We start from the raw sequence: 26310 nt of genomic DNA, 5'->3' as shown, positions 1-26310 counted from the left end.
AGAAGCACAGGTGCCATGGACCCAAATAATACATTCATGCATTTGGAGTTCTAGGTACTAGACAGCCAGGATCTGAATGGGTGCATAAGCTCTTTGGTTTCAGGCTCTATGGTGCATTTTGAAAGAACAAATTACTGGACAATAGGAGACATAAAACCAGGGTACACGCCCTCTTCAGTTCCTGGTTCTCCAATGCCTTTGGCTATGAACACCTTTAGGCAAGTAAAAGCACTGGACACCCAGAGACTAAAAAGCCCAAACATCCATTTGTGCTCTAGTTCTCTAATGCTTAGCCTCGTGTGGCGCAGAGTGGTAGGCGGCAGTACTGCAACCGAAACTCTCCCCACGACCTGAGTTCGATCCCAGCGGAAGCCGGGTCTTGGGTAGCTGGCTCAGGTCAACTCAGCCCTCCATCCTTCCGAGGTCGGTAAAATGAGTACCCAGCTTGCTGGGGGAAAGGTAGTCACGACTGGGGAAGGCAATGGCAAACCACCCCACTATACAGTCTGCCAGGAAAATGCTGAGGAAAAACGGTGTCCCTCTAGGGGTCAGTAATGACTTGGTGCTTGCACAAGAGGAACCTTTCTCTAATCCTTTGGGCTATGAAGAGTTTTAGGAAGTCTAAACACTGGTAAGCTGGAGGTCAAACAGGTGCTCTCTGGTCTCTGTCTCTCCAGTGCCTTGTGTTATTTAACCTACTGACAAAGATTTGGAAGTGTTTACTTCTCAAATTAAGTAGCAGCAAGTGACACTTGACGCCTTGAAAACTAAGAGACAAGAGAGATTATGCTGGCACTGGTAAGGATTTCCCACAGGATAATCAATCTCTCACAGTTAACCAATAGGAGGTAAGGCACAAACTGTCTACAGAACATACCTGTCTCTCCCCACAGACTGTCAAAACTGTTGATTTGCGCTCGTTCTACCTCCTCCTCATCTTTTTCTGGGAGATCAAGCAGGTAGGAGACAATCTAAAAACAATGGAACATGTCAGTTTATGAACTCTGCACATATTCATAGAATCAAAGAATAGTAGGGTTGGAAGGGGCCTACAAGGCCGTCGAGTCCAACCCCCTGCTCAATGCAGGAATCCAAGTCAGAGCATCCCTGACAGATGGCTGTCCAGCCTCATCTTGAACACCTCCAGTGCAGGAGAGCCCACCACCTCCCTAGGTCATTGGTTCCATTGTCGTATTGCTCTAACAGTCAGGAAGTTTTTCCTGATGTTCAGCCAGAATCTGGCTTCCTGTCACTTGAGCCAATTATTCCATGTCCTGCACTCTGGGATGATCGAGAAGAGATCCTGGCCTTCCTCTCTGTGACAACCTTTCAAGTACTTGAAGAGCGCTATCATATCTCCCCTCAGTCTTCTCTTCTCAAGGTTAAACATGCCCAGTTCTTTCAGTCTCTCTTCATAGGGCTATTAAAAATTTGTTAGTGATATGTGCAGCAGGAACTGCTTTGAACAAAAAAGGAATGAACAAAATTTCTATTTGGCACTCATGCTCAAAGAAAATAGATTTCCCAGCACCATTAAAATAATTATTTGCCTTTAAAGGAAAACACACTTCCTACAGTCATTAGAAACAACTGTACAAAATGAGCCTTTATATGCACAGCCTCAGAAAATTAAAAGAGTCTAACGTTTTACCAAAAAAGTCACACATGGTTTGGAAAGTACATAGAACCACCCTTTTTTGAAGGTCAGAACCACGTGGTCAGAACCATGTGAAACTTGATCTACTAAAGTGGTCCACTGTACATTCAGCATGTGGGCCTCCATGCATTCAGCTTTGGTTAGTATGTCACTGAGCCCTCTCCTGGGAAGGAATGACGTTGCCATTATTAAGACTTCAGTAACATCCAGGAACAATTTATTACTCTAATGCAGGTGTAGGCAACCTGGTGCTTCTCTCCAGCTGTTTGAACTACAAATCCCATCAGCCCCTGCCAGCTTTGCCAATGGTCAGGGATTATGGAAGTTGTACTCTGAAACATCTGGAGGGCACCAGGTTGCTTACCCATGCTTTAATACATGGGAAAGGAGACTTCAAGCTTGCAGAATCTATTGTGGGTTTTACTAGAATCCTAAGATCCACCAGTTGCAGCCTGGTGCAAAAGACATACACGTAGAATGAAAGAATGTGGTGCGTCTGAGCTGCTGCTGAGCACGTGAATTTGGTGTGTGTGTGTATGTGTTTTGGTAATGTAGACTGGGTTTTAAAAAGCCTTTTTGTTGTTGCAAAAACCATTAGAATTCAGAAATCCTTGCCAATCAACCGATCTTGAACTACTTTCTACCCACCCATGCTCCAATACAAGGGTGCAAAACATATGGCCCTCCAAGCCTAGTCTGGCAGCCTGCAGACCCCCAGTATCTGCTGCCACCATAAAAAAGGGGGGAAGGGAGGAAACAACGGCTTGTGGGATGCTCTAGGAATGAGGCTTCTATGGCAGGAACCACAGAGCCCATTTCCTAGAGCAGTTTCCTTTTTTGCTTTTCTTTTGGACAACCAGGGTGGGGTAGGGGTTCAAAACCCTGATGCTGTGACATGAAACAGATGTTGTTGTGTGTGAGTGAAGCAAGTGTGAGTGAATGTGTGTGGGTGGTGTGTGTGTGAATGTGAATGGTCTGTCATATGTATTGCCCATGGAGCTTCCAGTGTGGGGTTTTGCACAGGGTTGATTCTATCCCCCATGTAGTTTAACATTTATATGAAGCCGCTGTGTTCGATCATCTGGAGTTTGGGGTGTGATGTCATTAGTATGCTGATAACACACAGTTCAGCATCTCCTTTTCATCTCTGGTGGATGTGCAGAATCGAGGTCTGGCCTCGGTAATGGACTGGATGAGAGTAGGGATGTATGAGAATTTCAGTTCATAAATCACTCAAAAATGCCCTGTTCACACCCCAAACATGAACAGGAGCACAGGTTCTTCGAAAATGTTCATGAATTCCCAAACTTGCATTCACAAAAGCTGCACTTTTAAAAACACACAACTTTAAAAACACACAGCTTTTGAAAAATGCACACTTTTCCCATTTGAAGGAAATGAAAACAGGCTGCATATGAGAACGGGAGCAAGCCGAACGCATCTTTGAAGTAAAGTTTGGAGAATTTCAATGAACTCAAGAATCCCTGGTTCTCCCATCCCTAGGTGACAGCCAATAAGCTGAGGCTCAATCCAAGCAAGACTGAGGCTCTGCTGGTGGGTGGTTCCTATGTCTGGATGGGGGAAGTGTAACTGGCTCTGGATGGGGTCACACACCCCTGAAGGAACAGGTGCGCAGCTCGGGGATACTCCTGGATCTATCACTGTCGCTGGAGGCTCAGGTAGCCTCTGTGGCATGGAGTGCCTTCTACCAGCTTTGGCTGGTAGCCCAGCTACGACCCTAACTAGAGGGGGATAGCGTGGCATCACTGGGCTATGGTCTGCAACCTCTAGGTTAGAGTACTGCAATGCAATGTATATTGGGCTGCCTCTGAAAACTGCAGCTAGTGCAGATTCAACGGCCAGGTCATTGACCGGGACTAGGCGATGTGAACATATATATCCAGTCCTGGCTCCCTTGTGCTGGTTAACCTATAAAGCCCTACATGGCTCAGGACCATAATACCTCAGGGACCACCTCTTCCCATCCTGAGGTTGGCTTCTCTGTGTACCCGCTCCAAGAAAAGCTCATGGGGGTGGCACTCCAGGAACAGGTCTTTTCTGTGATAGCCCTGTTTTTATGGAACACTCTTTGCAAAGAAGCTTGCCTAGTGCCAACACTGTCATCTTTTTGGTGCCTGGTGAAGACGTTCTTATTTTTCCAGGCATTTGGACATTAGTTATGGCCTGATGGTTGTGGGCTACTTTTGTAGTGTTCATTCTAGGCTGGGCGGAGGGTGGTGGGGAGACAGATTTCGTGTATTGTGGATGAACACATTTCATACTGTATTGTTTTGGATTGTTTTATGGTGTTGATTTTTATTTATATTATTGTGCCAATTATGGTTTATATTGATTTTGGGGTATTTTTTCTGTTATATTAATAATGGATTTCTGTATTCATGTGTGTAAGTTGCTTCAAGACTGTTTTTGCAGTGGGAAGTGATGCATAAATTTAATTAATAAAATATTACTACTACTAATGATTTGTGAATGTGTGCAAGTGGTGTGTCCATGCGGGTTTTAATGTTGTAAAGCTGCCTTGAGTCCCAGTACTGGGCAAAAGATGGGATATAAATATAATAATTATGATGATGATGATGATGTGTGGCCCCCACCACCCTGTTTCCTGTCTCCTAGCTGACCACAGCAGAGGAAGCTGCTCCAGCTGGTCTAGGGGATATACAAGGAAGCAAGCTCCCAGAGAGCGAGCCATCAGAGAGAATGAACAGGGACAGCAAACAGGAGTTGGCCAGGGGAGTGCAGCAGGGGAGGTCAGCCATCTGTCAGGGACGCTCTGACTTGGATTCCTGCATTGAGCAGGGGGCTGGACTCGATGGTCTTATAGGCCCCTTCCAACCCTACTATTCTATGATTCTATGACCCCATCAGCTACCCAATGTGACCTTTGGTTGTGCAGTCCTGCTCTAATGTGTAATACCTCTGGCTGCCTTGGGAACTTTTTTAGAAACTTCAGCTAGTGCTGAACTCAGCACCTAGCTTGTTGAAAGTTGCTTGTTGATACAAGTGCACACTTAACCGCTACTTAAAGATCTACACTGGTTCCCGGTTTGTCCGGGGGCGCAATTCGAAGCCTGTTTTTGACTTTTAAAGCCCTATAAAGTCTGACACCAGGGTCTCGATTGCTGAGCCAGACTAGCAACATCTCTCCAGATGCCCCCCCGGCAGAGGCAGATGGCTACTGAAGAGAGGGCCTCTAGAGCTCCCTCTCAAAGTAGATCCACCTGTTGCTGCCTTTAGGCACCAAGCAAATTCTGTCTACTTGCCCAGGCTCCTGGTGTTTATTTAATTTTGCTGTTTTGTTTGGTTTTCTTTTCTCCTGGCAATTGTTTGAATTTGATATACAGTCTGCCGGAATCGTTTTAATTTGTATGATGTGCCTGAATTGTTTTATCTGCAGTTTAGTGGTGTGTTGTTATTTCCTTGTCTTTGATGTTTTCTGCTTCTTTGCACTTGTTTTGATGTTGTGTAATGATCTGTGGTTGGCCACCTGGCATGTAATTTATGGTAGAAAAGAGGCGGACAAACATTTTAACAACAACAAGCAGCTTGTGGGCTGTCCAACCCTTTTGGTATACAGAGCTAAATGTGGGGTGTTTCTCCCTCAAGACAGTCAGATGCCACATGATGGACAGCAAAGTTCATTGCATAGTAGGAAAACTGATTCTGTGGACCAGGGAGGTTGCTGTTACCCCTGCCTATGTTGCTCAGCTTGATTTTGAGGATGGATCTTCCAATCCTAACGGGGTTAGGATTGTGTATAGTGTATAGTGAGAGAGGTTAGTGACTGCATACGCCTCACCCACTCCAACCACTAAAAAGTGTTCGTTGGCCAGCATGTTGCCTTAACATAGTTCGCATAAAAGGTGGCTTGGTCAATGAGGATTCAGCAAGGCTGAGCAACTTACCTCAGTGTATCCCATGCTGGCAGCAGCAATGAGCGCCTGCTGGATGGCCTGGCTCTTTTTGAACACCCCCTGCTGTTGCCCAGCGATTGTCCAGTCACACTGAATCAAGAACTTGACAACCTCCAGGTGGCCTCTGAGTGCTGCATGTACCAATGCACACTGACCGTTCTTGTCCAAGTGATCCACCTTTGCAATGAAAGCAAAAATGTTCAAATAAAACGGTTAGGCATGCCAATGGCTCTCATTCCAGGCTGTGCTTTATAACATTACTACATTCATATGGAATATATTCTTCATGTTTCTCTGGCCAAATATTGCCAGAATTTGTTCTTAAAGAAACTGGTGCCTTCTTGGTTATGACAAGCAAGTTCTGTAGCAGCAGTAAATTATTTACATGTAGCATAAATCACTCCCATGGATTTCTTCTGCAAGTAGTGATAAGGTAAAGTTCAAGCAGGAGAAGTTCAGGATAAGAGCTCCCCCAGTTAGAAAAACCTCACCCCCCTGTGAGTCAAGCTCAGACCTCTTCTAATTCACATCCAGCCTTCAGTGGCGTTTGCTCACACTATCACCACAGTCCAAGGTGGGTGGGCCACCCCAATCTCCCTCTCCAGCACAGACACACATGCACACACACCGGGGAGCACGGTGAGGAGTTTGCAGGCAGAAGAGGCTTAAATCTCCAGTCACTGTGACCCCCCCCCCCCACACACACACACACTATTCAGCTCAGCAGAACTGCCACTTCAAGGCACTCCACCTTGAGGCCGCAGCTCCCCACTGAGCCAGCTTCTCTTGGCCCTTCCCTTGTCTAATAGGAAAGGCAACGGCCGAGTGGAGCCTGAGGGAACCAGCACCTCAAGGCACTTCCAGTGCCATGCAGTGGTGGCTCCAAACACAGCCAAATCCCCTCCAACTTCTTGGAGAGGGCAGGGGATTCAGGGAGGAGCCTCAGCAGGGCCCTTACAGGCCAAAGGCTTCCTATCCCTGATCTAAGCAGTAGCTAAGACCTGCCGCACCCCTACTCCACTGAAGGCACCATAAGCAGCCCCGAGAATCAGGCAGTTCTCAGCTCAACCCCCTTTGTCACCTTGGCTCGTTTCTTGCACAAGAGTGCAACAATGCTTAGACAGCCAGCAGAAGCGGCGTATCCGAGAGATGTCAGGCCGCTTTCGGAAGAGGCATCAACATTTGCTCCGAACTCCAACAGCAAAGCTACCATCTCGGTGTAACCAAGGTGAGACTGGACGCACAAAATTGGGGCATTGTTCAGCACTTCAGTCCTGTAATTGATGTTGGCACCTCCCAAGATCAACAGCCGACTGACCTACGCAGTGGGAGAGAGATAGAAATGGATTTCATCAGTATTCCCCAAACTTCTAATAGCTGAGGCAAATATTCAGTTTTATGAATTGAAACAGAGGAAAATAGTTTTGTGGACTAGAGATGGGCAAGCTCCTCCATGCTTGATTTGGGTTGGAACCAGCAATTCTTAGCAACATGCACAGACACACCCCTCCATTTTTTAAACAAGAGTTCTAAATTTGCTCATAATTGCTGCCCAGCCCTGCATGAGCTTCCAAATTTCAAACTGCTGCTGCACTCCCTCTTCTGGGGTGGCTACTGTGGCAGTAGCAGAGAGGGAGGGCAAGTCTCTTCCTCTTTTTGCCCTCCTCCTTTTCTCTCTCCCACCTTCCCAGGACCTGGAATGCTGGGAGATGTAATTTTCCCGGGACCCTGATATAATCAGGCACTCTAGGAAAACTAAATTTACAAGCATTCTAGGCATTGGGGGGGGTGGAAAGAGCGTCAGAGACAGAAAAAGGAAGAGGAGGTCAAAGGGCAGTGTGAGAGTGAGAGAGCAAGACACCCAGGCTTCCCTGTCTCACCAACATTGCAGCAGCAAGAATAGTGGGTGGGCTGGCAGCTGGGAGGAGTTTTTCTTTGATTCAGACTAAATTCCAAATCAGGGGAAAACTCAGGGATTATAATGCTCACCTTGTTTTTAAGCCAAGCATTATGAGTAACCAGAATCTGTATTCTTTAAAAAAAAAAATTCTTGTTGTTGTTCAGTCATATATATTTGCATTGTTTCAAAATACAACTATAGAAAATAACATTGTGGAATAGTCTTCATTTGTTTACAAATACAGTATTTGAGGTTATTTATAAAGTGAATTACTTGAGCGGTGTGGCTAGCATGTCACCAAAATGGACACCTAGATCTTTAGCTCCCCTGCCCACCCAGCCTTTTAATCTTTTCAGCTGTTCTTTAACTCTCAGAACCCCTCACTAAAAACATGGACTATACTGGGGGATGAAACGGGGTCTCAGTTCATGTCCTGATTTGCTCCTCACAGTATATTTCCACCCTAAATATATATCCACCTGGGATATAAATAAATATAATACATACATACATACATACATATCACTCAGATCCCGAGCCCTTGAGATTCTTCTCGCAGTCACAAATATGACAGCCAATCCTTTTAAAGCTGCAAAAGTTGCCAAAGGCAAAGATGATAGCCAGCCAGATGACAGTCTGAAAGTACTTTTCCAAGAACTATGATCAGAACGCCAAGAAGAGTAGTTGCTTGCATTGGAGCTGCAAGGCAGGAAACTGACAGAGCTGTCTGCGGAATTCACTAATATAGAGTTCACAACAAAGCAAGCCATAGAACTAAGCCTGACTCAAAATGAGAAAATTCTCAAACTCACTATCCTCACTCAAGACCTCCAGACCAAGGTAGAAGATCTGGAGACCAAGGTAGAAGATCTGGAGAACTGCAGTAGTTAGTTAAATCTGCATGTCCGTGGTGTGGAGGAACATGAGATGATGGCGGGTGGGGGTGGGGGGCATATTTCTTGTGGCTTGGTTTGCTGAAATCTGTCCAGACTTGCATTTAACAGACATTGAACAAGCTCATCAGGCCCTGGGACCTCACCCCAACTCCCCAGGCCAATCTAGAGACATTATAATCCACTTCGCAAGATATCCCCAGAAACTATGCAGGCCCTGAACAAACTCAGTTCACTGGAAGATGAAGACATCAAAGTGTAAATATGTCAGGACCTTACTCTTGAAACACTTCGCAAATGTCAAAGCCTGGCACACAAAAATTAGATCATGGCACACCTTACAAACACTAATGGGAAAGAGAAATGAATTAAAATAATCAAACCTAAGTAAATTTACAATAAATCTGCAATACACATATCAAAAATATTATAAATTTGGAAGCAAATATTCAAATTAGCCAACAAAAGAAAAAAGCACAAAAGAATTGTAAGAATTAAAAATAAAAGTGGTGATAAAAATATAATATAGATAAAATATTGTTTTTCAGATTAAAAAATAAAAAGATTTATTTCCTCCAGCAATTTATTTATTTTATTCTCATTTGTTTTCCTTAATTGACTCAATTCATTAATGCAATGCCCTCTCATCATTGTTTTTATAGCATCCCATAATGTCATTAAGTTGGCATCTGAGGTGACATTATAATGAAAATAGTGTTTCAGTTTAGAGGCTATTATATCTCTTGAGACCTTTCATAGCAATACAATCAAGTTTAGTTTCCATGTATATGAGTTGGGTTGAAGCTGACCTGTTCTGATTATTGCTGATACAGCAGCGTGATCTGAAAGTGTTCCTATATCAGAGTTAATTATTTTTAAATAATTATAATTATTTTTAATTATATATAATAATTATTATATATAAGACCAATAGAGCCTCGTGTGGCGCAGAGTGGTAGGCGGCTGTATAGCAACCAAAGCTCTCCCCACGACCTGACTTCGATCCCAGCGGAAGCTGGGTCCCAGGTAGCCGGTTCAGGTTGACTCAGCCTTCCATCCTTCCGAGGTCGGTTAAATGAGTACACAGCTTGTTGGGGGGAAAGGTAGTCACGACTGGGGAAGGCAATGGCAAACCACCCCGCTACAGTCTGCCACAAAAACGCTAGCGCAAGCGGTGTCCCTCTAGGGGTCAGTAATGACCCGGTGCTTGCACAGGAGGAACCTTTCCTTTGCCCCTTCATGGATCACTGCCTTGTTGTGGCGAAGGGGCTTGCGTAACTCAGTGAAGCCATAAGCTATGCCGTGCAGGGCCACCCAAGACGGACAGGTCATGGCAGAGAGTTCTGACAAAATGTGGTCCACTGGAGAAGGAAATGGCAACCCACTCCAGGATTCTTGCCAAGAAAACCCCATGGAACGTATCACAAGGCTAAAAGACATGACGCCGGAAGATGAGCCCCTCAGGTCGGAAGGTGTCCAATATACTACTGGGGAAGAGCAGAGGGTATTTCCAAGTAGCGCCAGAAAGAGTGAAGTGGCTGGGCCAAAGCCGAAAGGACACTCAGCTGTGGATGTGTCTGGTGGTGAAAAGAAAATCCGATGCTGTAAAGAACAATATTGTTTAGGAACCTGGAATGTCAGATCAATGAATCAAGGTAAGCTGGAGGTGGTCAAACATGAGATGGCAAGATTGAACATCGACATCTTGGGAATCTGCGAACTAAAATGGACAGGCATGGGCGAATTTAATTCAGGTGAGCATCATATCTACTACTGTGGGCAAGAATCCCTTAGAAGAAATGGAGTAGCACTCATAGTCAACAGAAGGGTGGGAAAAGCAGTACTGGGGTACAATCTTAAAAACGATAGAATGATCTCAGTACGAATCCAAGGCAAACCATTCAACATCACAGTAATTCAAGTCTATGCCCCAACCACTGAGGCCGAAGAAGCTGAGGTTGATCAGTTCTATGAAGACCTACAACACCTTCTAAAACTAACACCAAAAAAAGATGTCCTCTTCATCATAGGGGATTGGAATGCTAAAGTAGGAAATCAAGAAATCACCAGGATAACAGGCAGGCATGGCCTGGGTGTACAAAATGAAGCAGGACAAAAGCTAATAGAGTTTTGCCAAGAGAACACGCTGATCATAGCAAACACTCTTTTCCAACAGCACAAGAGGCGACTCTACACATGGACATCACCAGATGGTCAATATCGAAATCAGATTGATTATGTCCTTTGCAGCCAAAGATGGAGAAGCTCTATACAGTCAGTCAAAACAAGACCTGGAGCTGACTGTGGCTCAGATCATGAGCTTCTTGTTGCAAAATTTCAGCTTAAATTGAAGAACGTAGGGGAAACCACTAAACCATTCAGGTATGGCCTAAATCAGATCCCTTATGAATATATAGTGGAGGTGAGGAATAGATTTAAGGGATTAGACCTGATAGACAGAGTCCGTAACATTGTTCAGGAGGCAGCAACGAAATCCATCCCAAAGAAAAAGAAATGCAAGATAGCCAAGTGGCTGTCTGATGAGGCTTTACAAGTAGCTGAGGAAAGAAGGGAAGCGAAAAGCAAGGGAGAAAGGGGAAGATATACCCAACTGAATGCAGAGTTCCAGAGAATAGCAAGGAGAGACAAGAAGGCCTTCTTAAATGAACAATGTAAAGAAATCGAGGAAAACAACAGAATGGGAAAGACTAGGGAATTCTTCAAGAAAACTGGAGATCTCAAGGGAACGTTTTGTGCAAAGACAGGCATGATAAAGGACAAAGAAGGCAGGGACCTCACAGAAGCAGATGAGATTAAGAAGAGATGGCAAGAGTACATAGAAGAACTATACAGGAAAGATCTTAATGTCCCTGATAGCCATGATAGTGTGGTCACTGAACTTGAGCTGGACATCCTAGAGAGTGAAGTCAAGTGGGCCTTAGGAAGCATTAGTAACAACAAAGCTAGCGGAGATGACAGCATTCCAGCTGAGCTATTTAAAATCCTAAAAGATGATGCTGTAAAGTGCTGCACTCAATATGCCAACAAATCTGGAACACTCAACAGTGGCCACAAGACTGGAAAAGGTCAGTTTACATTCCAATCCCAAAGAAGGGCAACGCCAAAGAGTGTTCAAACTACCGCACAATTGCACTCATTTCACATGCCAGCAAGGTGCTGCTCAAGAAGAAGAGGAACTAGAGATCAAATCGCCAACGTTTGCTGGATCATGGAGAAAGCAAGAGAATTCCAGAAAAACGTCTATTTCTGCTTCATTGACTATGCTAAAGCCTTTGATTGTGTGGATCACAACAAACTGTGGCAAATTCTTAAAGTGATGGGAGTACCAGACCACCTTACCTGTCTCCTGAGAAACCTGTACGAGGGTCAAGAAGCAACAGTAAGAACCAGACATGGAACAACCGAGTGGTTCAAAATTGGGAAAGGAGTACGACAAGGCTGCATATTGTCACCCTGCTTATTTAACTTATATGCAGAGTGCATCATGAGAAACGGCGGGTTGGATGAATCACAGGTCGGAATTAAGATTGCCGGGAGAATTATCAACAACCTCCGATATGCAGACGATACCACCCTAATGGCAGAAAGCGAAGAAGATCTAAAGAGCCTCTTGTTGAGGGTGAAAGAGGAGAGTGCAAAAGCTGGTTTGAAACTTAACATGAAAAAAACGAAGATCATTGCATCTGGCCCATCACTTCCTGGCATATAGAAGGGGAAGAAATGGAAGCAGTGACAGATTTTACTTTCTTGGGCTCCAAGATCACCGCAGACGGTGACTGTAGCCATGACATTAAAAGACGCTTGCTTCTTGGGAGGAAAGCTATGGCAAACCTAGACAGCATAGTAAGAAGCAGAGACGTCACCTTGCCGACAAAGGTCCGTCTAATCAAAGCTATGGTTTTCCCAGTAGTAATGTATGGCTGTGAGAGCTGGACTATAAGGAAGGCTGAGCGCCGAAGAATCGATGCTTTCGAACTGTGGTGCTGGAGAAGACTCTTACGAGTCCCCTGGACTGCAAGGAGGTCCAATCAGTCCATCCTAAAGGAAATCAACCCTGAGTGCTCATTGAAAGGACAGATACTGAAGCTGAAGCTCAAATATTTTGGCCATCTAATGCGAAGAGAAAACTCCCTGGAAAAGACCCTGATGCTGGGAAAGACTGAAGGCAAAAGGAGAAGGGGATGACAGAGGATGAGATGGCTAGATAGCATCACCGATGCAATGAATATGAACTTGAGCACACTCCGGGAGAGAGCGCAGGACAGGAAGGCCTGGCGTGCTATGGTCCATGGGGTCACGAAGAGTCGGACACGACTGAACGACTGAACAACAAATAAGACCAATAATCTGAGACAAGAATATAATCTATTCTAGAGTACGTGGAGTGCCTATGTGAAAAGAAAGAATAATCTCTTTCATTGGGTGTTGTGTTCTTGAAATGTCAGTTAAACTAATTTTTTTTAGGGTTTGCAACAAATCCACTCCTTTCCTGTTAATTGTTATATCCACTTTCCTGCTTCTATCCAATTCTCCATCTGCCATTGTACTGAGGTCACATCCAAGTATTACCTCCCCACCTTTAACCGTGTCCAAAATCTGTGATGTATTCTGGAGAAACTGTAATGGATTGTCATTCAGACTATCTATTGATCCGATTGTTAATTTTTCTGTCCCTATGCTTCTTTTAATAAAGACATATCAACCTCTGAGGTCACTAAGTGTGCCCAAGCTTATGAAGTTGATTCTCTTTGCTATCGCAATTAAAACGCCATGGGTTTTTGAGGAGCCATAAAACACCCAATCCTGGGTAAAGTATTTTTGTCTTGTCTGTTTTTCTAGTGAATCTCTTGTAACATAATGATATCCAGTTGCTCTTTTTCTAAAATATATTTTTTATTTATTTTATCTTTATAAACACTACCAGAATTACCAACAACCTACTCAGTACTTAAGTTCTCACCCATACAATATTTTAGTTAGGACACCATAATAACAGAAAGAGAAGAAAGGAAAAAAGAAAAAGAAACTCCAACATTTCCCAACCTCCAGTGGTATTCTATTTTAAAAAACTGTATCTATTAAACAATCTTAGTAAAACAATCTTTTATATCAATGCAACAGTTCTACAGTTCATTCCCAAAAGCCCGAATATTAGTAATAATAATAATTATGATCAAAAAGAGAGAGTATAGTATTGTATAATAATAAAACTTAAGATAAATCTTCAACAATCAATATTTTGATACTAGATATTTTGTCTATTTTAAAATAGAAAATAGAAGATACATAAAGAGAAAGAAAAAAAAAAGAATACAAAAAGAATACATAAAGGTAAACAAATATATATAAAGTCATTTCTTCTGAGTTAGCCTAGATCATGAAAACTACACACAAGCAGTTAACAGTACTTGTTTAGAAATTCCATTTCATGGAATTGTGACAGCATTCTCACACATTTTAACATTCAACCAAGCCTCCACCATTTCATGATTTGTAAACTTCTTCATCTGGTCTTCAGACACAATACAAAGTGTAGCAGGATATTTTAAGTAATATTGTAAGTTCATTTGTTTTGCCAGATTCTTTGCTTTGATAAATTGCCTTCTTTTATTCACCACTTCTTTGATGTAATCTGGGAACAGCATAATTTTATCCTGTTCCCAGGAAAGGCTTCCAGCTTGTTTTGCCAAATTCAGGATATAACACTTTGTGGAGACTTTTGCAAATTGAACTATAATTGTATAATCATTCCCTTTAGGATCTGGCACACAAAATGCCTGCTCAATATCAAGAGAATAATCAGAGGATATAGAAAGTATCTCATGCAAAAGTTTATCCACAAAAGTAGACAATTTCACATAATTAGACAAGTTTTTAATCCCCACTATACGTACGCTGGATCTCTTCGTATAGGTCTCCAATTGAGAGATTCTGTCAGATATATTTTTACAAATAGCTTGTATCGTAGTTTCATTTCCTGCCACTCAGTCTTCAAGCTCATTAATTTTGGACTCAATTTTTTTCTGTGACGCATTAATTAAATCCACGGCTCTCTGCATATCAGTGATGGAATTTTGAATTAAGACCAGCCTTTGAACTAGTCCCAAAAATTGTGAAGATAGGGTTTTCATCATCATAAATAATTCTGCTAAATCTTCTGTTTTCGGCACCTTTGACACAGGAGTTGTGGGAGGTGTTGAAGCAAGCCCTTTTTGCCTCCTCGGTTCAGCCATTGTATTCTCCAATAAATCTTACAGGTCCTCAGATGATCTCAAATATAGTTCAAAGTCCTTAAATCATCTTTCATAGGTTGCTGATTTTTCTTGCAGGATATATTGTTATGGAACACGCCAGCCCTGTTTTCTCCTATAAAATAGGAGTCTCATTACAGCTTTTCGCGTTGGTACAGCCCTGGGGGAAACCCTGGCATCCAGCTCCTCCACTATCGCGTGGGGGTTACCTTACTCCAGGCAAAAATCCAGAGCTATTTGCCTTGCCCCCCCTTTCATTTCTAGGGGGGAGATGAAAAGGTTTTTCAACCTTTTAAAAAGCTGTTTGAGAAAGCTCTCACGGACAGTCCGTGGAAGCTGCCAGGGCTACATCAGTCCCAAACCAGAAGTCCCAGGAGTTGCTCTTTTTTGAGCAGGTTTTGAAGCGTATTTCTGGAGCACCCAGCCTATTAACATCAGACAATATCGTAATATCAATATCTGATATTTATTTTAGTTTTAGTTTTTCATAAGAAGACAGTGAAATTCAATTCATTATATCTGCTTATCAGTATATTATGGGCTGTTAAGACATACCCCACAATAACATTAATAAGAACTAAAACTATTATTAAGAACATAATATTATCCCCATTTTCACAGCCTGAGAGCTCCTGTTTGGGGGGTTCCAGGTTGTTTTCCCTGAACTGCTGTAGGGGAAGAAAATGGGGGGCAGGGAGTTCACTTTTCCCTTTTACAGTTATAGCATCTATCAAAGTATTACTAATGCTAAGAGTAGGAGAGCCTATTACTGATTATCAGTCTAGAGGAAGTTCTGGCTTCAGACCTTGACCAAATCATTCCCAAAGCCCTGTGCTGTTCACTGTCTTTCACTTGCTTCAGTTGCTTGTAGTAGAGGTGTCTGTAGTCATCCTGGGTCCCCATTTCTTTTTCAGTTGCTCCCATTCCCATTTCCTGGGTTTCAGGGCGAGAACCTGTTGCCTTTGTAGTTCATTAATTCTGTGGATGTTGAATTTCTGGCTCCAAATGAAAAGGCAGCATAAGGTGATCTGCTTCCTTCCTAGTCAATTTCTTTCCCGCCTTGTATACTATAATTTGCACTTGGTGTCCCCATCTGCATCCAATTCTGGACTTGTGAAGTTGATTGGAAGGCTCTTCTTTTCTACAAAGTCTCCAGGCAGAGATCTTGGAATATCTGGATCTGTGCTGCTTCATATTCTATTTTCTCTTTAAGTCTAGCTGCTTCCAAACTGGCTACTTCTTGTGAGTCTTTAGCCAGGTGAGCTATAATATCACAAGGCCTTGCTCCCAGTGGTGGTTTTGCAAATAAGTCTGTGTGTGCCCTGTCTGTCAGTTTGCAGAAAGACCAAATCAGGGAAGACTATTTTGAGCCAGTCAGTGAGAAATAAGTCATATTATCTCCTTGTTTTTTTGTTCTGTTTTTCTAGCTTCTGATACATATATTAGTCCAGCAGCTTCTGTTTTCCAGGGATTCCAAGCATTTCCTTATATCCACACTGAAACTGAGCAGAGTTGTCAGTGTCTTCTGGCTCTTTAGCCTGAGGTTTATAGCTTCATTTGCTGTATTTGGGACTACTATCAGTGTCTTTCTGACCTCTCCCACTTGATATTTTAGTGGTTGAATATCCTGGTTCCCATCCTGGCAACATTGTTTAATTTAGATGTCTATGCAGTGATGTCTATTGCTGGAGGACTTAGGGTGCAATCCTGTCTAGACAGGCAAACTTGGAGGTGACTGCCTATCCAAAGCAAGGTAGGAGAAGCACGGGGCGGGGGGGAATCATTCCCTCCATGCTTCTCCTGCCCTGCTTTTTCTGCTAGACAGCCATTTTCAGCTGTCTAGCCATGGAGGGGGGCGGCGAACGGGAGGGGAGACGGCTGCTGCACGACACATAGGATATGTCGTACAGGCAGATCCACTCTCCCTGCCCCAGAATACCCCCAGCCCCACCCCTTTTCAGCTGCTCCGCGCTCCTCTCCCAAGCGTGGAGGATGGGGCTTCTCCGCACTGCCTCGGAGGCAGCACGGACGTGGGGGGAGGTTGGTTTTCCCGGAACCAACCTCGGAGCATGGGCTCTGAGGTCGGTTCCCGGAAAACAGCATAGCCTATGGCCATCTAGCTGCTGTCTAGTGGCCATAGGATTGCTCCCTTAATTGGCTTTTTTCAGAAAGCTAAGCCTACTTGTTTATAAATGCCTTCTGGAATGTAATAAAGAAGATGTTCAGTATGTTCAAGAGGAATGGAATAGGGAAATGGAATGTTCTATACAGCCAATCAATGGAAAGTTGCCTTGGCTTCCATATGTACTATTTTTGCAGATTTAAAACAGAGGCTGATTCAACAAAAAATGATTTTTTGTGTATAATGGACACCACAGAGGCTGATTAGGAAAAGGCTGGCTAGCTCTGCTAGATGCTGGTGATGTAATGTGGATAATGAGTCGAAGAAACATATGATGTGGGCATGGCCTGTGGTGACTTCTTTTTGGTTGGAAGTTACTGCCAGCAAAAATTTTGTTCTTGAAAAATGTTTGATAAATGTGGATACCAATGCGCTTTAAAATTATATTCCTGTGAGGTGGGGATTAACAGATGGACAGAAAAAATGGATGAGAGCCTTAACAGTTGCAAAGAAACTTATACTCCAAGCCCGGAAAGATAAACATCCACCACCTACTGTTCAGTGGACTGATGATCTTACTGCTCTTGCTGCATTTGAACACAAATCTTATGGTTGTCAGTTTCATCTGGAAGCTTATTTAGACATATCATCTGCTTACATAATACGTATATTTGAAAGAGTAGTGTCAAAACTTTTGTTTCAAATCAGCGGTGTTGTGAACATGTATTGCAATTGGGTATGCTTTTATTCTTCTTTTTCTTATGTTCTTGCTATCAGTGTTATATATGTGGTGGCCCCCACTCTGTGGAACTCATATCTGTGGTGGCCCCCACTCTGTGGAACTCCCTCCCTAGGGAACTCCGTCATGCCCCCTCTTTAATGAGCTTCCGTCATGCATTAAAAACGTGTTTGTTCAGGCAAGCATTTGGGGTGGGTTAGGGTATTTTAGAAAATGTTTTATTGTAGAATTTGATTGTTTTAAACTGTTTTATTGTATGTTGTACATCGCCCAGAGTGGCTGGGTGACCAGCCAGATGGGCGATTAATAAATTTAATAATAAATAAGTAAAATAAATAAATTTTTAAATTTAGATGGCTATAACTGCCATCTGATCTGTTGTGGCTTTTGGCAATTTCAGCACACTTTACCTGAAGATCGAACTGTCACTGTCCTCCTCTTCTAGGCCTTGTTTTGTTGCCTTATTCTTAGGTCAAAAAAGGATGTGAGACATCTGTCATTGTTTAGTGAGGAGTACTGGTGCATCTTATTCTCTCCCCTTAGCTGTTTTTAATCTTCAGTGCTGTTTGTATAGTTTTGTTTTAAACACAGCTTATGAGTCAGAACTCAGGCTCAGGATGCCATCTTAGCCCAATGATATCATCCCCCCCCCCCCGTTTGTATTCTGAAGGCTTACAAAACTTGCCAACATCTCTGTGGTAGATGAGATTATTTTAAATACTTACTTTTTGGAGCTTTCATGATGCTCTGATCTTGTCTCCCTGAGCGCACATTTCACAAAGGCCACACTGAATGTGGCACAACTACCTGCCCACTAACAAGTCAGACTACTGCATTTCTGTGCAACTTGATGCTTGGGGTGAGCCTCTGGATTAGAAGGAGACATGCCCAGAACAGTGACTCAAACAGAGGGGAAGTGGGTGCCCTTTTCTGAAGGCAAGTAATTATGGTATGCATCTGCATCAGGTGTGACTGAATCATTCCGCCACTCCTGAGGGCAGACATGCTGCAGAATTACCTGTACTCTGATTAGGAGGCGGCATGCTCAGAGCCTTAAGAGAGTCTTTAATTACTTTAATTGACTTTTACAACACATTAATGGTCCTCTCAAGTCACACTAGTGTGCTCAAGCACACTGGTTGGAAGTGACTGGGTTGGTCAGATTGTGGTAGGAAACAAAATATTGAAAAACACCTACGGGGCACTAGCTAGGAATGAGAGTATTAGGATGTGACTCCATTTCTCAAAATACAGGTTTAGGGACTAGCGCAATCTCCCTGACAGTGACAGCAGCTCATCAGTCCCAGGCGGACTGGCACAGCTCCATTTTCATTCAGCTGCTTTGGCAGCTAATTTCTGTTACATAAAACAGAAGAAATTCACCTTGCAAATACTTTTATAACATCTAAATATTTTAGATTAATTTTTTTAATCTACTGAATTTGTGCAAATTCTTAGGGATTTTTTACTTCCTAAAAATCCACACATAAATGGAGCAGGATGGACTTGGTTTGGGGGCATTTGTGGAAATGGGATGGAACAGACTTCCACTGATCCATCCATCCCTAATCGTGTGTGTTTTTTAAATTTGTGTTTAATATACTAATGCTATTCTATAAACCAGATTGAAAATTTTCAAACTGAAGTAGTGGAGTTCAAATTGAATTTTATAAATAAAGTAAATAAAATTGACTTACTCAGGGGTGGTGCTTGAATTTCTGTGGATGCGACAAAGCCCCTTGCTTCTCTGGCCCCCTCTATGGCGAGACAGAGAGAGATTCCCTGACCTCCAAGCCCCAGCAGTTACTTTCATTCCCTGCCACTTGCTCTCCTCTCCAGTCCCTCAGTCCCTTCATCAGGATCTTCAATGTTTTGGCAGGCTGAGGTGGCTGCTTCCTGTTTGAACTTGCACATGCTCAGTATTGCAGAGACAGGCAGCGCTCTCAGTGGTGGGTGCGTGTACATACAGTTGATTCCAGTGCCAAGGCAGGGTGTCCAGGAGGATCGTAAGAACACAAGAAGAGCCCTGCTGGATCAGCCCAAGGGCCCATCCAATCCAGCATTCTGTTTACATACTGGCCAAGCAGCTGCCTCTGAGAAACCCACAAGTAGGATATGAATGCAATGGCACCCTCCCACTTGTGTTCTCCAGCAACTGGTATATGTAGACAAACCACCTCTGATACTGGAGGTAGCATATAGCCATCATGAATAATAGCCACTGATAGTCTACATGAATTGGTTTAATCTCCCTTTTAAAGCCATCCAAACTGGTGGCCATCACTACATCTTGTGGTAGCAAATTCCATAGCTTAACTGTGAACTGTGTGAAGACGTACATCCCACCAATCAGCTTCATAGGATGACCCCAGGTTCTAGTAGTATGAAAGAGGTAGAAACATGTCTCCCTATCCACGTTCTCCATACTATGCATAATTTTGTGCACCTCTATCATGTTTCTCCTTACTTGCCATTTTTCTAAGCTAAACAGTTCCAGATGTTGTAACCCTTTCCTCATAAGGTAGTTGCTCCAGCCCCTTGATCACTTTAACTGCCCTTTTCTTCACTTTTTCCAACTCTGCAATATCTTGTTTTAGGTACAGTGACCAGAACTGTATATAGTATTCCAGGTGTGTATTTGTATATGGACAGTATGATATTGACAATTTTATTTTTTATTCTTTTCCTAATTATGTCTAACATGGAATTCCCCTTTTTCAGTTTGGGTTGACCTTTTCATTGAGCTGCCCACCACAACGCCCAAATATCTTCCTTGATCAGTCACCGCTAGCTCGGATCCCATCACTGTATATGTGAAGCTGGGATTTTTTGCTCCAAAATGCAAAATCCAATATCACTTTACTTACATTGAACCACATGTGCTATCTTGATGCCCATTTCCCCAGTTTAGAGATTTTCTTTTGGAGCTCTTTGCAATCCCTTTTTGTTTAACCACCCTAAATGATTTGGTGTCATCAGAAAATTTGGCCATCTCACTGCTCACTCCTAATTCCAGGGCATTATGAACGAGTTAAAAAGCATTGGTCCCAATACTGATCCTTGTGGGACCCCACTGTTTACATCCCACCATTGTGAGAACTTACCATTATGCACTGCCTGGCAGCCAAACATGGTCCAAACATGATCCTTATCCAGATCCCCTGAACCTGTCTGGACCCATCCATTGCTGTAAGTGTGCATGTAAATCCATGAAGATGCCCACAGCCAATTGCTGTTTTTATTTCCATTCCTGCATGGAGTGTCCCTTTTTTTTCGTTCTCGTCCATGAGGCCTAGCAGGGAGAGCACTGAAGCAGTGGTGTGGATGCCTCGATGCTAACTGACTGCGAGCAGAGTGACAGGGCTTCTTTACACCAGGGTTTATCCCACATCTTTATCAGGGCTTCTGCTTCCGGTTTCTTTACGGGATTAAAATCTGCTCCTGTACACTTGCTTACACGTGTTTTTTTTTTCAGGGATTTCCTTTCTCTGCAAGTTCTATATGTTTCACTATACAGCCACTAGATGGCGGTGTTGTATAGCGGAATTGCAGAAGTACATGCAGCCATTGCAGCACTTCATCACACTTCTAGAAAAAATGCTGGACTTTCCCCGATCTTAAAAAAAATGGATAAAGGTTATAGAACATGGGAGCGGCCCTGGAGGTTGATGATGTCGTGTAAAGGACCTGCAAACTTCTGTGAGTGACCAATCATGAGTGCATGATAAAAGCCTTGTGTAGAGATGCCCACAGTCACAGCAGCAGAGTGAGTAAGAGAGATTAAGAGTTTTACTCTAAAGTAATCATGTGATGACCCTGATTGGCACTAATAGGTTTTTTCTTTAGATTAACTCTGGGGGCGGGGATTTGAGGGAGCACGCAGCTGGGGGGGGGGAAGAAGAGAGGGGTCAGGTGCAGACTACACTGTATATGTGAGGGTGCCTGAGAGAACAAGTTGGGGAGTGACTGCAAGAGTGAGCAAGTTGGGAAGTGCATGTGACAGAATAAGAGAGAGCAAGATGGCGAGAGCATGTGAGACAGTGACTTAGTTGGGGAGTGCATATGAGAGAGTGTGGTGCTTCTCAGACTGTGTGTATTCTTTTTTTATGCAAATGTGATGTGAGTAGAGGGAGAGAGAAATAGCAACTAGTCTGCGGGACACTGCATTTGGACTGGAATCCAGAGGCCAAAGGGAAGCACTAGCCAGCATGTATATTGCTTTACTTTATGACTTTTAATGGTGTGTGTGTGTGTATGAGAGAAAGAGAGAGAGAGAGAGAGAGAGAGAGAGAGACTCTTGCTATTTTTTATTTATATCTACATCTACATCTATCTATTTATCTATCTGTGTAATGGGTTTCTGCTGTGGAGGAGTCAAACATAGGTTTAAAGGACTGTAGAGACAACACCACCAATCCCCTGCTTTGAATTAATGAACCTGAGTTTAACTTGTATGCTTCAGTTTTCCCTTTCTGTGCAAGGGATAATTGCTGGAGCAGAAAACTGTTGGTTCAAAGGACTGGCTTTGTGTGTTGCTGTGCCAACCCTTTGCTTTGCACAATTGATGTTGAAGGTAACGTAGCTGAATTTGCCCTTTCTCTGTCATGGGTTCCTGCTGTATCCAACAAACATGGGTTCAAAGTACTGCTTTTGTGTCGTTCAGTGGGCCAGAGGATCCTCCCCTGCCCAGCCTTCTGCTTTGTACTCATGATATTTACAATAACTTGCCTCACCTTGACCTTTCTCTGCAATGGGTTGCTGCTGTTGCAGATAAATATGAGTTCAAAGGATAGCTTTGGTGTTGTGGGCTCAAAGGACCATTTTCATCTTGAATTAAGGGTCAGTAGGGATGTACGGATTGTGTAAAATCCATTCTGTCTATATTTCACAGGTTGGCAAGTGCCTTTTGTTCCATCGTCTGCCCACTGAAGGGATTGGATTTTTTTGTTTCCGAATTTGCATAAATTCAAATTCGCACAAATGTGAATCCGCGCAAATTCACACATGCAAAAATGTGCAAATTCCCACAAAATGAGCAAATCCCCCCCCCCCAATGCATGTTTTGATGCTTTAGCCTATGTGGGAAATGCACATTTTCAGCTGGGTTTTTTTATTTTTGCATATTTTTCTACGATGAAATTTGCAAAAAAATAACCGAAGGTTAGAAAAACGGTCTGCAAGTCTGCAGAATCCGCCTGACGGGGAAAAGCCGGTCCACTGTGGAATCTGTGGGTCAGATTCATGAAAACCTGAACTCATTTGGTTCCCTTGTGGATTTCTCCAACATCCCTATGGGACAGAAGCACCTCCTACACAGCCCTCTGTTTTGAACCTATGATCTTGAAGTCAACTTGCATGCCTCAGTTTATTGCTCCACATACTTTGGCTCCTTGGCTCTGACTACAATTAGCTGCCCTGCTCTCCTTGGCTCCATCTATCAGTAGCTGCTGCTGCTGCTGTTATTATTATATCCTGCCCTTTTTCTTCTTGCAAGGAACCCAAGGCAGCTTATATGGTCCTCCTCCATTTTATTCCCCACAACAACCCTGTGAGGTAAGTGCAGGTGCTAATGGGCACCAGCTACCACTGGCCTGGCTATATTAGTCCAAAATCCATCAAGCAGAGCCAAACAGATACCTCTGAAAAGATGGCGACTAGGAAAAGATGAAGGCAACTACATTCCTCTATTGTCTGCCCCCAGCATCTGGTACTTGGAAGTATGCTCCCTTTTCACTCCAAATTTACAAAGTTGTCTATATATGTATGTATGTATAGATAGATAGTAGATGTAATAGACTTTACATTTTATCCAGTCAATAAGCTTGCATTTTAAATACTAGTTAGAAATAAAACAAAGTTGAAAAAAGAAGGCAGTGAGGGAAGGATAACCCAGAATTCCCCTTGAATGGAAAGAATGCTGAAGTTGTGGTATCTGAAATGGGGAGAGATAATTTGTGGGACTGCCCCAGGGATTGCAGCGAAGTGAAGCAGAGTTGGCTTTGACAAAAGGCCTAACTAGATGTGACATTAATTGTGTGAATACAATTAACATGTATCTTTTAAACATGTAAATTGTAGTTGCAGGATCGCAGGGAGTATTATTAAGAGCTTAACCCCTTTCCCCACCAACCATGGTCCTGACAATAATCATCATCCCCTGTTGCTGTCTGCATTGGAGAAAGCCTCCTTTGGTGCTAATATAGCCTTCCCTACTGATGCAAACAGCAGCTTGTGCATGGTTTTCACTGGGACCACAGCAGGTGGGGAAAGCATTAACCTCTCCCTCCCATCCCCTGCAGTCCTGATGCTGCCCACACTCCTCACATCTGTTCTTTACATAACAAAAATGTGAATGCTAATCACAATAATGCAATTAATGTCATGTCTAGTTTGTTCCCAACACAACATGGCAAGAGACAATTCCCATTGAACAGGCAGGACCATGGTACACAAATTATGTGTATCAAAATCTAAAGTGAGGTCTTCCATTTCAGGGATTCATCAAGGAAGGTGAAATTGTGCAGAGTGCCTGTAGCTCCTTCCCTTCAGCCTTCCCCAATCTGACTGTGTGTTATCCACACCCTGAGAACAGGCTTTCATTTCAAAATAAAACAACTAAAAATCCACCTCACTCTCATGGTTAGACAGAAACACCAGAAAATGTATTGGCCATATATCAGTGGAGGAGGACAAGAAGAAGGGGCTTCAGGGCCCAGCTCAGCTCCATGTCTAATCCTTCTACTGCTCCCCCTGCTGCCCCAAGGCGATGGTGTGGTCAACAAGGGCTTTTCAATTTGTCCTCTCATCCTCGTCCCTTGCTAAAAAAAAAGGCTGGCCTTTCAAAGCCTGAAATTGCAAGCTCCCTTAACGGAAACAGAATTTGGAGTTATTTTGACATGGGCCTGATTCTGAAGCCGTTGCTTTATCAGGACCTCAGGGGACTTGGCCCCCTGCAATCTGGCACCTAAAGACCAACATCTGTTTCTAGTACCTTTATGTTGGGAGTGTACAAGTTCCGCAGAGAGGCCAGCGCCATGGAAAGACCTTCTGAGCTGTAGGAAATCCAAAGCCCTTGGAGAATTGAGGAAGAAACCCCAACTTTTTTACTCAGCCCCTGCAAAAGACATTTGAAACTTGATCATTCAAGGTTTACATGCCACTAACAAATTGGGAATTCAACCCAAATCTACTAGCAAGGATTTTCAACTCTAAAGGAATTTTCTGAAGAGAAAGCAGGAGTACTGGAGAGGGTGTTTTGGGTCCTATACCCAACGCAAACAGGGTCAGAGCATCAAGGGTTATATGATCTATTCTAAATGTTTTGACGTTTGACTCTATTTAAAGAACCCTGCACATAAACATGAACTCCAGAGAACAAGGAGCCACAATTTGTTATGAATAGGAGAGAAGCACCTGCTTGCTGGCTATGAGATAGCGTAATCCCCTCTTAGCCTAGGTCCAGTGGGGAGTAAATTAAAATACTGGCAAAAAAAGAAGAATGCATCACCAAAAAGGAAAATTTATTCTAGAATAATCAAGATAGTAAAAAGGTTACTTTTTGCTAACATCTTCCTCTGGAGGCAATGGATCTGATGTTCTTTTTCTTCAGAGAGGATTCTTTTAGGACCCTCTTTCTGGAAGGTTATTGTCTACATCTCCCCAAATCCTCCTTACATACTGCTAGCCAGATACCTTAGGAAAGTATATTAAGACAAGGGGCTTACAATTAAAAATGCCTATTCCAGAGGTACTCTTAGCAAGTGGGTTACAGCACCGAGCTCTTTTCTCCAGGAAATTGCCAATCTTCAGTCAGACTATAACACATTCAGCATGATGTGACTCCTTAGCACTGGGTCATATCATACTGAAATCAAAGTGCCAATGGGAACTGTTACAGATTTATTTCTTCTCAAACATTCTCTATTGCTCAGGGCTTTAAAGTTGCATACGCTAAAGCTTTGAACGAATTCACATCTGACCCACACACTGTGTTTCACCTTTGGTAGGAGAATAATGGAATAAGGCCATCAGTTCAGTTTTATCAGCTGTGTGAGAGTTCTACAGTAGGGGTCACCAAATAACAGTTCCCAAGCTAAATCCCTCCTCCTTTCAGAACATAAATTCCTTCCCCCTGCCAGTTCAAGGAGAGGGGGCAGGCTTGGCCTTCCCCCTAAAACAGTCGCTGACCAGGGTAAAGGTGCTAGTGTGGATGTCAGAAAGTTAACACTATTCATATATTCTGAAAATAGTAACACCCACTAGTATTTAACCCACAGTGGAGATGTCATTGCATGATTTCGTGCTACCTTAAAGATGTGTGCTTTGAGAATATGATGGCCCAGCTCAATAGTCTGCTGTCTGTTGAGTTTTCCCTCTTGACGGGAAAACCAGAAGGCGAGCAACGTATGGCCACTCCTGGATAAAAGACAAGATGAAGAAGAAACATGATGGGAAAAGCAAGTGAGAATTCTCTTTCCAATGTATCTCTTGACGGTTAGCACATCAGCCACTGAAAAGTGTCCATTTCACTTTGATGCACCTCACAGTCACATGCTTAATTGCTTGTCACTTTTGATCATATTTCTCCTGAAATGCTGCTGAATACCAAATTGAGTCCAGGTACACTGAACAACAAACACCAGTCAATTCAGCCTCATTAGAAGTACTTGCTTTTAGATGGATATACTATGTTATGTGCTGCTCTAAGCACTTTTAGTATAATAGTGGGGTATAAATAAATAAATTGCTGCATTGGTTTTGTAATGCCTATCTTCCTGGAGCTGAAAGCAATA

At 43.1% G+C, this 26310-nt stretch overlaps 1 protein-coding gene across 1 annotated transcript in view; it reads right to left on the bottom strand.

Moving 5' to 3' along the window:
* The window catches only part of TANC2 (tetratricopeptide repeat, ankyrin repeat and coiled-coil containing 2), a 529014-nt gene that overhangs the window by 31896 nt on the left and 470808 nt on the right, over window positions 1-26310 (bottom strand). Inside the window, exons 16-20 of the mRNA XM_084857421.1 lie at window positions 25825-25933; window positions 24510-24632; window positions 6674-6910; window positions 5584-5769; window positions 878-971 (exon numbers count right to left, since the gene is read on the bottom strand). Coding sequence (XP_084713547.1) covers window positions 878-971; window positions 5584-5769; window positions 6674-6910; window positions 24510-24632; window positions 25825-25933 — 749 coding nt within the window. The remainder of the gene's footprint in view (window positions 1-877; window positions 972-5583; window positions 5770-6673; window positions 6911-24509; window positions 24633-25824; window positions 25934-26310) is intronic.

Source organism: Heloderma suspectum, chromosome 5 (assembly GCF_057233095.1).
Source record: "Heloderma suspectum isolate Gila_16-S chromosome 5, 16-S_ref, whole genome shotgun sequence".
Lineage (NCBI taxonomy): Eukaryota > Metazoa > Chordata > Lepidosauria > Squamata > Helodermatidae > Heloderma > Heloderma suspectum.
The sequence above is the reverse complement of the archived record's forward strand: the minus strand, read 5'-3'. Positions and strand labels throughout refer to the sequence as shown.